This window comes from Tenrec ecaudatus, chromosome 3 (assembly GCF_050624435.1).
Source record: "Tenrec ecaudatus isolate mTenEca1 chromosome 3, mTenEca1.hap1, whole genome shotgun sequence".
NCBI lineage: Eukaryota > Metazoa > Chordata > Mammalia > Afrosoricida > Tenrecidae > Tenrec > Tenrec ecaudatus.
Window position 1 is genome coordinate 63890423 of NC_134532.1, and position 12456 is coordinate 63902878.

Consider the following 12456-nt stretch of genomic DNA (forward strand, 5'->3'; position numbering starts at 1 on the left):
CAGTATATGAATAACTGTCTTGCCCTCATTTGTATGGTCGTGCAGTGATAAAAGTGTAGTGAAAATGATGAAAGGGGATACATCAATAATAAAGACTTATGTCTTGTTTTACTTATTACTGTTAAGTAAGTCATGGTGTGAAGAATTCCTTACTTCAGCTTGTTTAAACTATTCTCCTGTCTCTCACTGCCATTGAGTCTATTCTGACTCGTAGTAACTTTAAAGGGCAGAGTAGAACCACCACTTTGGGTTTCCAAGGCAGTAACCCTTTATGGGAATAGAAGCCTCATCTGTCTCTCTTGGAGTGGCTAGTGGTTTTGAACTGCTGCCATTGAAGTTAGCAGCCCAACTCATAACCCATTCCACCACCTGGGCTCAGAACATAAACAGTCTCAGGCTGGCCCTTGAAAAATTGCAGTTGATTAAATACTTTAAAGCTTTAATATATATATTTCAGAAAAAATGAAGGACCTTACTTCCTAAGTTATTCTAAGAATTTCACTTGACAATGCTTTTATATTTGCATAAGTTTTCATTTTGCTAATAGAGAAATTCCAATTGATACATGTGTTAGGCAGGATGTCCTAGAAATTATTAAAAGTTCAACTCTTCTAACTCTTACTTTTCATAGTTTATTGGAGTTACTGATAGTAATTTTTTATATAGTCAGCCTTTAGGAAAGAAGGTAAAGAAATTAAAATAAAAATTAACTGATTGTTAAGCCCACAGATTCTTTAATTTCTTAAATTCATAAAATTTAGAAGCATTTTACTTGAAGAAATATCACAGCATTCCGTATTGAGAATTTAAAATATATTTGGGTTGTGATTATTATAATTTTTTAATAATCATCTTATTGGGAGCTCGTACAACTCATCACAATCCATACATACATCTGTTGTATGTCAAGCACATTTGTACATTTGTTGCCATCACCATTCTCAAAACACTTGCTTTCTGCTTGAGCCCTTGGTATCAGCTCCTCATTTTTGCCCCTTCCCAGCTCCTCTCTCCCTCAGGTACCTTTGATAATTTATAAATTACTATTTTGTCATATCTTACACTGTCCGATGTCTCCCTGCACCCACTTTTCTGTTGTCTGTTCCCCAGGGAGGAGGTTATATGTAAATCTCTATAATTGTCTCCCCCTTTCTACCCTACCTTCCCTCCAACCTCCTGGTATCGCCTTGTTCACCACTGGTCCTGAAAGGATCATTTGTCCTGGATTCCCTGTGTTTCCAGTTCCTATCTGTACCAGTGTATATCCTCTGGTCTAGCCGGATCTGTAAGGTAGATTTGAGATCATGATAGTGGTGGTGAGGGAGGTGGGGGCGAAGGAAGCATTTAAGAACTAGGGGAAAGTTGTGTTTCATCGTTGCTACATTGCACCTTGACTGGCTTGTCTCTGGGTTGTGATTATTAATATAACCTTGACAGATAGTTGAGCGAAATGGATTTTAATATTCTTCTTGAGTTTTTGTTTTGTTTTTAACACATAAAGTAAAAAATTTTTTTCATGAATATATATATAGATTTCAGACAGAATACAAAATAAAAGGTATATGAAGCTTCTCCTTTATAAAAATGGATCTTCAAATATTGGCCAGTAGTACTTGAATAGAGACAAAAATTAATTTTAAAAATGGTATTTAGTCTTTTTTGGCTTCTGTAGGCTTAAAAATCAAGTATTTTTTATTTGAACTTCTTTACTTTCTAAAGGATGACTATATAATATCCAATATCAAATGGCTATTATTTTAAAAATACTGTAAAAGGTTAGCTTTCTTAGGTTCCCCAGAGGACATTCTCTTAAAGGCACCTGATTTAGTTTTGTTAAATACCTGAGCTGCGACACCTTAACTACCTTTCATAAAAAGTCTTCCTGAGAATATTGAATGCATCTTTTAAAAATTTATCAGTGATTTATCTAGATACAGATGCTACATAAAAGTAAAATGGGCCCGGGCCATATGTTTCATAACAGCTGTTTGAAAGTTTTGTACAAGGGGTACCTCCCCCCCCCAAAAAAAAACCCACAATTTTTTTCCCTTGAAAGCTATGCATTTAAATTTATTTATAAAAAACCTGTCACCTTTAAATACTCTCCATTACAATTAATGTATTTGTCAAATCCATGATTAAATTCTTGGAAACGTTTTTCAAACCTACCTGTTTGGATGGCTGAAAGCACCTCCCTAGTTTTTCTTCTTCACCTCTTCGACGTGATCAACTTGCTCTCCTTTCTTGTCCCTCTGCATTCATATAAACCAAAAGAAGTCTCGGGGAGCGAGGTCAGGTGAGTCAGGTGCTTGGGACAAGAGAGGCATGCTGTTTTATTTGCCCCAAACTGGCACACAGATGGCTGTGTGAGCAAGGTCATCATTGTGGTAGCAAACCCATTCCCCCGTCTGCCACAAATCAGGTCTTTTTTGTCGCACACTGTTATGCAATCTTTAAAGAACCACTAAGTAGGAAGCTTGATTAACAGTCTGGTGGAATGAACTTCAAATGCACTATCCCCCTCACATCACCAACACAAATGAGTATCGTCTTGATCTTGGATTTCCCTTGACGAGCTCTTTTGGGAGAAGTGATGATGGACTGGCTTGATTGATGTTTGCTTTGGGATCTTAAGAATAGCACCATGTCTCGTCACGTAGGGGAAAAGAGTATGGGTCACTTTGGAGGTGTCCTTTCTAAGCACGCCATGTTTCCACCGAATGCACGTTTTCCTGGTCAGTCAGAACCCATGGCACAAATTTTTCAGTGACTGTTCTCATTCCCAAATCTGCCATTAAAATTTTGCTGGAGATAATCCAGGTTCTCCCCAATCTCTTGAATGTCCACTGCCGGTCCTCCAGCACAAGTGCGTGGTTTTTTTGTCAACATTTTGGTCCATTTGGGAAGTTGACGGACATCCAGAAGTTGATGACAAACCTCGACATGTCACCTATTTTGAAACAGAAAGCCACTTGTGCACTTGAGTTTTTCTTAAACTGCTGTCCTTGTAAGCTGCGTTCAACATCACAACAGTATCTGTGGGATTTTTCTTGAACAGAAAACAAACTTTCATGGCTTAAACCAGCCATCACAAAAAAATGAGGTTTGAGTGAAACTGCTTTTATGAAAAATTCACTGTGACCATACAGAACCTTCCCAGGTGATGCCACTGGGTGCACTAATTCAGAGCGAGTTGCTCAATGCTTGCCTAGCGGGAGAAAATGCGTACTATGAAAGCTCTGTTCAGCGGAGCTTTTTTCTGGTTTTTGTTGGGTTCTCCCTCTTATAAAAATCTAAGTGGTAGAAATTGCCTTGCGGTTGCATTACAGAGTCCACAAGCAGTTGGAGGCATTCCCTCTGGTTGCTTTAAGTGATGATAGTTACAGTTTTCAGGCTCGCTTCATTCATCCATTCATTTTGTAATGCTTTCGTTGGAGCTCGTATTCGTATATGCTCCTCTATGTTCAGACATCCTGTATCCTCCAGAGCAGCGGTTCTCATTGCAGTGGCCCTTTCACAGGGGTCACCCCATTCATAACAGTGGCAATATGACAGTTATGAAGGAGCAACGAAAATAATTTTATGGTTGGTTGGGGGAGTCACCACCACATGAGGAACTGTATTAAAGGGTCATGGCATTAGGAGGGTTGAGAACCACTGCTGTATAAGATACCAAGTTTTATGTTTTTTACCATAAGGTTTTCAGGTCAAATTGACTGTGTTTCCATTACAGCTTTCAAATAAATTCAGCTCATCTTGGAAGTAATTCAGCAGCCTGCTCTTTTGTTTTGATATTGTTAGAGAAATTTTCCATGATATTTCTCCTAAAATTCTAATCTCTGTGGTGATTTGTATTTAGATTTCATTTTTTGATAGCAGATTATCTTAACTACTCCTTTTTTATTGGTTTCTTAGGGTACTTTTAAATTCAAGGCAGAAAGTGACCTGTTCCTCGCTGAGCACCACAAACTTCTGTTGTATGATGGGAAACTCTCCAGTGCCATTGCGTTCACATACAACCCGAGAGCGACAGATGCCCAGCTCTGCCTTGAGTCCTCCCCAAAGGATAACCCTTCCATTTTCGTTCATTCACCTCATGCCCTCATGCTCCAGGTACTGACTATGGCTTTTCCACGGGATTGCCAAGAGTACAGTTTGATATATTACTTAGGAACATTTTGTGGCTTTTGTAAGTGTGTGGGAGATGAGTTGACAGTGCAGCCCCTTTGACGGTTGTGCTTTTATTATCCCTTGTTCTGAGAAAGCAACTATTGGAATTCTTTGTGTTTTGTTGTGTAAGGACGTGAAGGCAGTTCTGACACATTCCATTCAGAGTGCGATGCATTCAATTGGAGGAGTACAAGTGCTTTTCCCACTTTTTGCACAATTGGATTTTAGGCAATATTTGTCCGAGGAGGTTGACTTAACTATCTGGTGAGTACCTCAGTTGTTTCCCTTTAATTTGGTGTGGGAATTGCTGTCATCACTGTGAGCACTCAGCTGTCTTTTGTGCCTTTTAGGCTTGTTGTCGGTCCAAGAGAGAGGAGGCAATTGAAGAAACTTGTGAACTGTACTGGGTATTGCAGATCTGTCTCAGTAAGCGTATAGTTGACCCTTGAACAACATGAGGCCTAGGGGCTTTTATCCCTTCACAGTCAAAATCTGTTTCTAACTTTTGACTCCCCTACAACTTTTTTTTTAGTTACTCTTAGGTTTAATAATGTAATAAATTACTTAAAAATTTGATGTTACAAATTCCACCTCAAGGAATTTTTGATTGTGGAGGGAGTGAATCATCCAAAACCTTTAGAAGCAAGCATAATACATACTTCAACATTTTTATTATTTAACATGCATATATATAAATAAATGCATGCGATTCTTCAAGAAACTGTAGGTGGACAAAGAACACAGATCATTTCTAGAGCCAAATGGTTAGATTGGAATATATGCTTTCCCAGTACTGAGTATATTTAAACATTACCCACCGAGTAGTGCACGTTTGTAAAATCCAATGTCATTATACTCTCTATTATTCTTTAAACAGGGATACTAATATAAGGGAACTCAAGAATTCATTCTTAGGCAGAGAATGAGAAATGAACTTGCTCTAAGCTAATCTCCCATAATGTGGCTCATATTAATACAAATGAATCAGAAAACAATCAACTCCCCCCAGACTTAAAAAGGTTTTTCACCTGTTGGTGTAGCTGCAGTGAATGGACATCACAATTTATTTTTTATTTCTTTCTTTTAAAATTTTTTTACACTTACCCTTACACTGGATTCATGTATCTTGAAATGGTGCACAGGTGTAGCTGCAGACCTCATTCCGCGCACATTGTGTAATGCAACTTTGTGCATTATTCCCATGGCATTTAAAAAAACATTTTTATTGGCACCTAATCCACATAGTGTACACTTGAATTGTTCAGTAGTTCAGTCATATCAAGAATTATACAAGCATTGCTCCAGTCAACTTTAGAACTCTTCCCCGTTTAAACAGCCTTTAAAATGAGTTGTGTAATCACAATCAGTTCTAGTGTTCCCTGCCCCCTCCTGCCTTCACTGTTTATTCCTGAATTCTCCTCACCCTCCCTACCTCCCACCACACAGCCCCTATAAGCCCTTGCATCAGTTATTATCACTATGTATCCGCTCCTGTGCTTCACAAATTGGGAAACTCAGTAGAAACAATAAAAACCAAAATGGTAAGGATAAATAATAATAATGTAAAGTTAGAAGTATAAATAATGAGTAAGAAAGAAAAAACCATCCTCAATATTTAAAAAGCCTAGGGAGAAATTTTTGTCATGGAATACGCAAGAGACAATTTGCAGCTAGAACAAATTCAGGTTGGTTCAATAGGGAGGTCAGCTGACCAAGTATCAAGTTCGGTGCAGCGTAATGAAGATTTCAAAGATCTTTCTGACAGTAAAGCTGTTTGAGACCCTTGCCTATGCATAGTGGAGGTCTGCCAGCGCCTAAATCTAATTCGTTGCTCTGCAGATGGGTTTTGGCTCCCACTTGGGTGTTCATAATTTTAGCTGTGATACTTTTCCCTTCATCATATTTGAATTTTGTTATTGTCCTCTTTGGATCACACAAGCTGATGTGCTTCTTCCATGTGGACTTAGTTGACTCTGCACTTAGATGGCTTATCCATGACTTTGTTCTCTGGAGAACTTTAGCTTCATGAATTGCACTTTGTAATTTTTATGATTTACTCAGTGTTTATGGTTTTACACTAAATACAGAAGAGGAGATCACTTTTTACCTCAATACACAATGTGCTGGAGATGAACTGCCCATTTGAAGATGATTAGTCTTTCATGGATTAAAAAAATAAAATAAAATTCGCGTCTAGTGTGGCCCTGCAATTCTAACCCATCTTGTTCCAGGGAAAACTGTATTTAGAGTGTTTCTTCTCATAGGAGATATGCAATCTTTAAAGCACTTAATGTTTTAGAAAGCAATGATGGTAGTTAATGGATTTATTAAATGAATTGTTTGTTATCTAAGGTTATACTAATTGGAAGCAATTTACATTGTTATTTGGGAGTTAGTTACTATAGGAATTTACCTTTTTGTATTTAAATTTTTTATACATACAAGTAATTGAAAACCAAAATTTTGCTGGTACTGTATCAGAGGTGATTTAGCCTTTTTTCATTAGTTATTAGATGAACATATGGCTGTTTTGTTTCAATTGTAATGTTGTAAGGAAAAAACAGTGGCATATGAATTCTGAGATAAGTTATATGAATGGGGTAGAATGTCTCAAGTTTCCCATGCCTGATTATCAATGTATATTTACCAGAGAAAGTAATTATAGCAAAATAAGTTTTTCAGTTGCTATTAGAAAATATGAAATTAATTTTCTGTTAGATTTGTTTTTGAATTTACCATTCTGATTTCTGAATTTATACAAACAGGGTATCTACTACTTATGTATGTATTTAATGATGAAATGTTTTTAGGCAAGTTATCTTTAAAAGAATAATTTTATTGGGAGCTTGTACAAATCTTCTCACAATCCATGCATACATCAATTGTGTCAAGCACATTTGTGCATTTGTTGCCCTCATCCTCAAAACATTTGCTTTATACTTGAGCCCTTGGTATCAGCTCCTCATTTTCCCCCCTCCCTCCTCTACCCTACATCCCTCCTGCACCCTTGATATTTATAATTTTTTTTTCATGGCTTACACTGATTGATGTCTTTCTTCACCCACTTTTCTGTTGTCCATCCCCCAAGGAGGTTTTATGTAGATCCTTGTGATCTGTTCCCTGTTTCTCCTTCCCCTTCCCCTTCTGGTATGGATACTCTCATTATTGGTCCTGAGGGGTTTATCTATCTTGGATTCCCTGTGTTTCCATCTCTTAGCTGTACCAGTGTACATGCTCTGGTCTAGCCGGACTTTTTAAGGTAGAATTGGGATTATGATAGTGAGGGGGAGACACATTAAAGAATTAGAGGCAAGTTATATGTTTCATCGGTGCTATGCTATACCCTGACTGGCTCATCTGCTACCCGTGACCCTTCTGTAAGGGGATGTCCAATTGCCTACAGATGCGCTTTGAGTCTCCTCTCCACACTCCTCCTCATTCACTATGATATGATTTTGTGTTCTTTGATGCCTGATACTTGATCCCTTCGGCACCTCATAATCACAGGCTGGTGTGCTTCTCCTATGTGGGCTTTGTTGCTTCTCAGCTAGATGGCCTCTTGTTTACCTTCAAGCCTTTAAGACCCCAGATACTATGTCTTTTGATAGCCAGGCACCATCAACTTTCTTCATCACATTTGCTTATGTACCCCGCTTTGTCTTCAGTGATTGTGTCAGGAAGGTGAGAATCATGGAATGCCAATTTAATAGAACAAAGTATTCTTGCATTGAGGGAGTGCTTGAGTGGAGGCCCAATGTCCATCTGCTACCTTAATACTAAAACTGTACATATATGCACATAAATATATTTCCACATCCTCATATATAAATATATTTACACATGTACATGCCTTTATTTAGACCTCTATAATGCCCTTTGCCTCCTAGCTTTTTCCTCTATTTCCTTTTACTTTCTTCTTGTCCCACTAATCATACTCAGTCTTCATTAGAGTTTCAATAATTCCTCTGAGTTACATTGCCCTTGATCAAGCCCTACCAGATCCTATATCCTCCTCGCCATCGATTTTGGATCACTTGTTGTTCCCTTGTTCCTGGGTTTGTTAACACCCACTTCTTTCCCCTGCGTTCCCCTTTCCCATGTACCTCCAGAACCACAGGTCCAGTTATTTTCTCCTCCAGATTGTTTGTCCCGCCTATCTTATATAGACCTGCATAGAGAATAATATGTACAAAAAACAAGATAGAGCCAAACAAAGCAACAAAAGAAAGCAAGACAGCAACAAAATCAAGGACAAAAAAAGGGGGGGGGGGAGAAAAGAAAAGCCTGTAAATAGTTGTCTGTTTGTTGGCCTTTAGGAGTGTTTTCTTGTTGAGTCTGATGGGGTGCCATGTACTGGCCCAAAAGTCTATTTTTGGTATTCTCTGGGGACTTCGTTGCTCTGCTCCCCTTGCTGTTCTGTTGCACACCCTTAGTGTTTCACCTCAGGGTCAGATCGGGCGCAATTCCCGTACTGTGTCTCCAGTGTTATCCCCTGTAGGACTCTGGGTCAGTGAGGGATGTTGAGTCTAGTAGTGAGACTGGCCCTATGGCCCTCTCTGTGCATTGGTTGTGCTGAGCAGGAATATCGTCCATAGGGATTTGGGGGCCAGGATATGCTCCACTCTTTCTTCTGCTCCCTTTATTTGTTCCTGTGTGCTCTGATCCAACATGTCCCTTTCCCTGAGCTATAGCTTCAGTGCTGTCCTCTGAAGTGAATTCTTCTGCAGGGAGGCGGGGCTGTCCATGTAGTTGGGTTGTGGTCGGCCCCGCAGACCTCTCTTTTGGTTCCCTGCTTCATGCTGGTACATTGCATTCATGTCTTGGAGCACCGAGGTAGATTATCATTAGGCAGGAAGAATACTTTTTTTAAAAACGGAATGTGGTATGAGCAAACTACTCTTCATAAGATTTTCCTTCTTTTTGTACTTATGACCCCATTTAAAGTTTCATGGCAGGTGCTCAGTTAATTTCCTAGGCTGTGCTTCTCTTTCCTTTTACAGATTCTCTATTGGTATTGCTGGCCAGTAGAAAACTCTGCTGGGAGGAGGAGGAGGTTGGTTCCCACCCATTCTCCTTTTTCCTTGTGGAATGTCTTAGAGCCTTGAGGAGGCCATAGGTCACTTTGTTACCCTCCTTGGGTCATCTCTAAAAGACTGGAGCATGACCATAGCTACTGTTCAGTTTAAAAGATCTTTGAGATTGACTGGTGAATTATAATCTTCCTGTTGGGAAGTTGATCAGACTTAAGATGATTGTCTCATGTCCTTCATTTAGTTGACAACTTACTTTTATTATTTTATCTTCCCCTTCATGAAGCTGTATGCTCACGGCAAACTAGGTCAGTCAGGAACCCTAGCACATTGAGGACTTTCACCCAGTCCTTCTGCTTTACACATCTGGAGTCTTCGAAACGGAGTATACCTACTTTAAGTCATTGTCAAGGCTTTAGTAAACTTACGTTAGCCATTTCTGTTGCTTGATTTGGGTTGCTGATAGCATTTGTCTATGTAATACATGATTGTCATATTGTTTCTAAACAATTCATTGATTATTCTCTGATTAAAACTATATGACATACTGGATCAAACTCAAACCTGTATTAAAATGCTAGTCCTGAAATTAGTATTGAAAGTAGTTTTGGTAGACTTCTAATTCCTTTTGGAAAACTTGTGGGATACCAGCCTCCACAACAGAATGGGTCCAAGGGGTGGTTGTATAATTGAGGGGTGAAATTAAAGAGACATCAGACAAGATAAAGCTTGGGAGCCCTCACCTCAGGAACGGCCATGATTTCAGCAGCCGGCTCCACACAGAGAGAGCAAATATATTTCTGACCAAGGCTTATATACACTCTGGGTGGGCAAGTCCCCCTAATTACAGGTAACCACATGGGTAACAGGAAGGGGTTGTACAGTAGGCATATGCATGACAGGAAGAGGACAAGCTAGGGGTATTCACGCAATAGGAAGAAGAGGCACTAGAGTAGCAGTTCTCAACCTGTGAGTCAAATGACCCTTTCACAGGGGTCACCTGATTCATAACAGTAGCAAAGTTACAGTTATGAAGTAGCGATGAACAAAATTTTATGGTTGGGGGGGTCACCACAACATGAGGAACTGTATGAAAGGGTCGCGGCATACCTGTGACAGGAAGGTATACAAGATAGGTGGGCTCTAGATTCAAGCTTTGCCATCCCTGAACTGGCTTGATCTTATCTTTGGGCTCTCCTTCAAGGGACCAATCCATTACCTGTATCTGAAAGAACTTGGCCCTACTTAGGGTGGGGCACACTATTAACTCTAAATGGCTGATAACCTTCAGGCAAAAAAAACCTTTCAGCGTTGACCTCCAAGTTTATGGCCAGTGCCTTAGGTTTGGCGTATGTTATGGGGGGACAACCTGGGGAATAACTTTCTGTTTCCCATAATAACTCATTATTATTTGTTTATTAAAGGTCAGGAGGCTGCATGTTTTAATAGAAATTATGCTTTTCAGGCCTTGTCTTTTTTTTTTTCCAGTTCAACCTTGTTGGCTTTTATCATGGAATTGTTGAAGAACTCAATTGCTATGCAAGAGCAGATGCTTGCCTGTAAGGGTTTCTTGGTTATAGGATATAACCTTGAAAAGGTAAAGTATGAGTTTTGATTCTTAAATTTTCAGAGCATAGATCTGTATTACTAAATAATTAAATTATGCCTGCTTGTAGTTATGTATTTGCTCTGTGTTATATAAAATCACCTAAATATGAAGTAACCTTTTGTTGTTTTCTGTTGTCTCAGCGTGTCCAAATGTGAATTGGAGCTTTGTGGTATTTATAGCTTGAGTATAACTTGTGGGTCAACTATTTTCTGATATTGACAGCTTAGAATTTTATTTATTTTACCTTGAGTTGTCATTAAACTTTTACTGCTTCTCTTTTTAGTCTTCCAAATCCCACGTAAGCAGAGCAGTTCTTGAACTTTGCCTTGCATTTTCCAAGTATCTGAGTAATCTACCGAGTGGGATGCCCCTGCTTAAGCAGTTGTGTGATCATATTCTCCTCAACCCTGCAATATGGATTCATACTCCTGCCAAGGTAATACATATTCATTTTGTTTTACTGCCTCCACTTACATGTAAAATAAATGTTTTTGTGTTTTGAGAAAAGTGGCAGCTGTGAAGACTTTCTTTTATCCTTTTCCTGTGCCAAATTCATGGGATGGTACATCAAGGTACAACACGGGTAAGAGAAGTCAAGGAGGCTGGGAAGGTCACTCACTATTCACAGTTCCCAGAGACAGGGCGGCTCAGCTTACTGTGACACATGGCCACATCAGTACTTGCACCTGGAGGCGAGGTAACAGTACAGTGGAATTGCAGACAAGGGCTTGTGTGTGTGGCAAGCAGGGTACGGTTAATTGCATTGTGCCGGCTTCCAGGGTACTAGACATTGTAAATAGTTTTGCAGGCTTGGAAGGCCTGGGAGGACTGTCCTTGGCTGTTGGGTACCTCATCTTGAGCGGCCAAAAGGACAAGTGCATCCTGGCCCAGAGTGTGAGAACTTGGTCCAGGCAGTGGTTTCAGAGTGGGTTTAATTCACTACTCCAGAGGGGAACTTGAGAGGCATCCAGCCCGTACCGCAAGCCAATATTTTAAGAAAATGGCATTGCACTTTTGACACCTTAATATGCAAAGTCTCAGTGGATTACATTTTAAAATTACTATGTGTATACTTGAGTAAAAACCGACCGGAATACCAGCCAAGGCACTTAAGTTTAGCACAAAAACTGCGTGAAAAATGTGCTGGACACATCATGCCCCAACAAGCCTTGAAATGATATTCCTGTTCAGAGCAGCCAATCCAAGAGAAGATCATATGGCGGCCCCCCTATGAGACAGGACATCCCTCACTGACCCATAACCCTACAGAGGACAACATTGGAGACACAGTGTGGGAACTGTGCCCGATCTGATCCCACCACACAGAGGGAAAACACTGAGGGCGTGCAACAGAACAGCCAGGGGAGCAGAGGAAGGAAAGTCCTCAGAGAAGACCAAAAATAGACTTTCGGACCAGGGCTTGGCATCCCATCAGAGTTGACTGGAAAACATCCTTAAAGACCAACAAACAGTCCTTGAACTAATGACAGGATTTTCTTTTTTGTTGTTGTTGGTTTGGGGTTTTTTTTTTTATTGGCTTTTTCTTGTTCTTGATGATGGTTTGTTTTCTTTTGTTGCTTGGTTTTGCTCTGTCTTGTTTTTGTGTATGTTATTATCTCCACAGGTCTGTCTAACTAAGATAGGTTG

The 12456-nt window shown here is 39.7% G+C and overlaps 1 protein-coding gene across 2 annotated transcripts in view; it reads left to right on the forward strand.

The window, feature by feature from the left end:
- Positions 1 to 12456, forward strand: part of LRBA (LPS responsive beige-like anchor protein) — a 706055-nt gene that overhangs the window by 116242 nt on the left and 577357 nt on the right. For both annotated transcript variants that reach the window (XM_075543710.1, XM_075543711.1), the window contains exons 10-13: positions 3916 to 4113; positions 4301 to 4434; positions 10689 to 10797; positions 11093 to 11245. In XM_075543710.1, coding sequence (XP_075399825.1) covers positions 3916 to 4113; positions 4301 to 4434; positions 10689 to 10797; positions 11093 to 11245 — 594 coding nt within the window. The remainder of the gene's footprint in view (positions 1 to 3915; positions 4114 to 4300; positions 4435 to 10688; positions 10798 to 11092; positions 11246 to 12456) is intronic.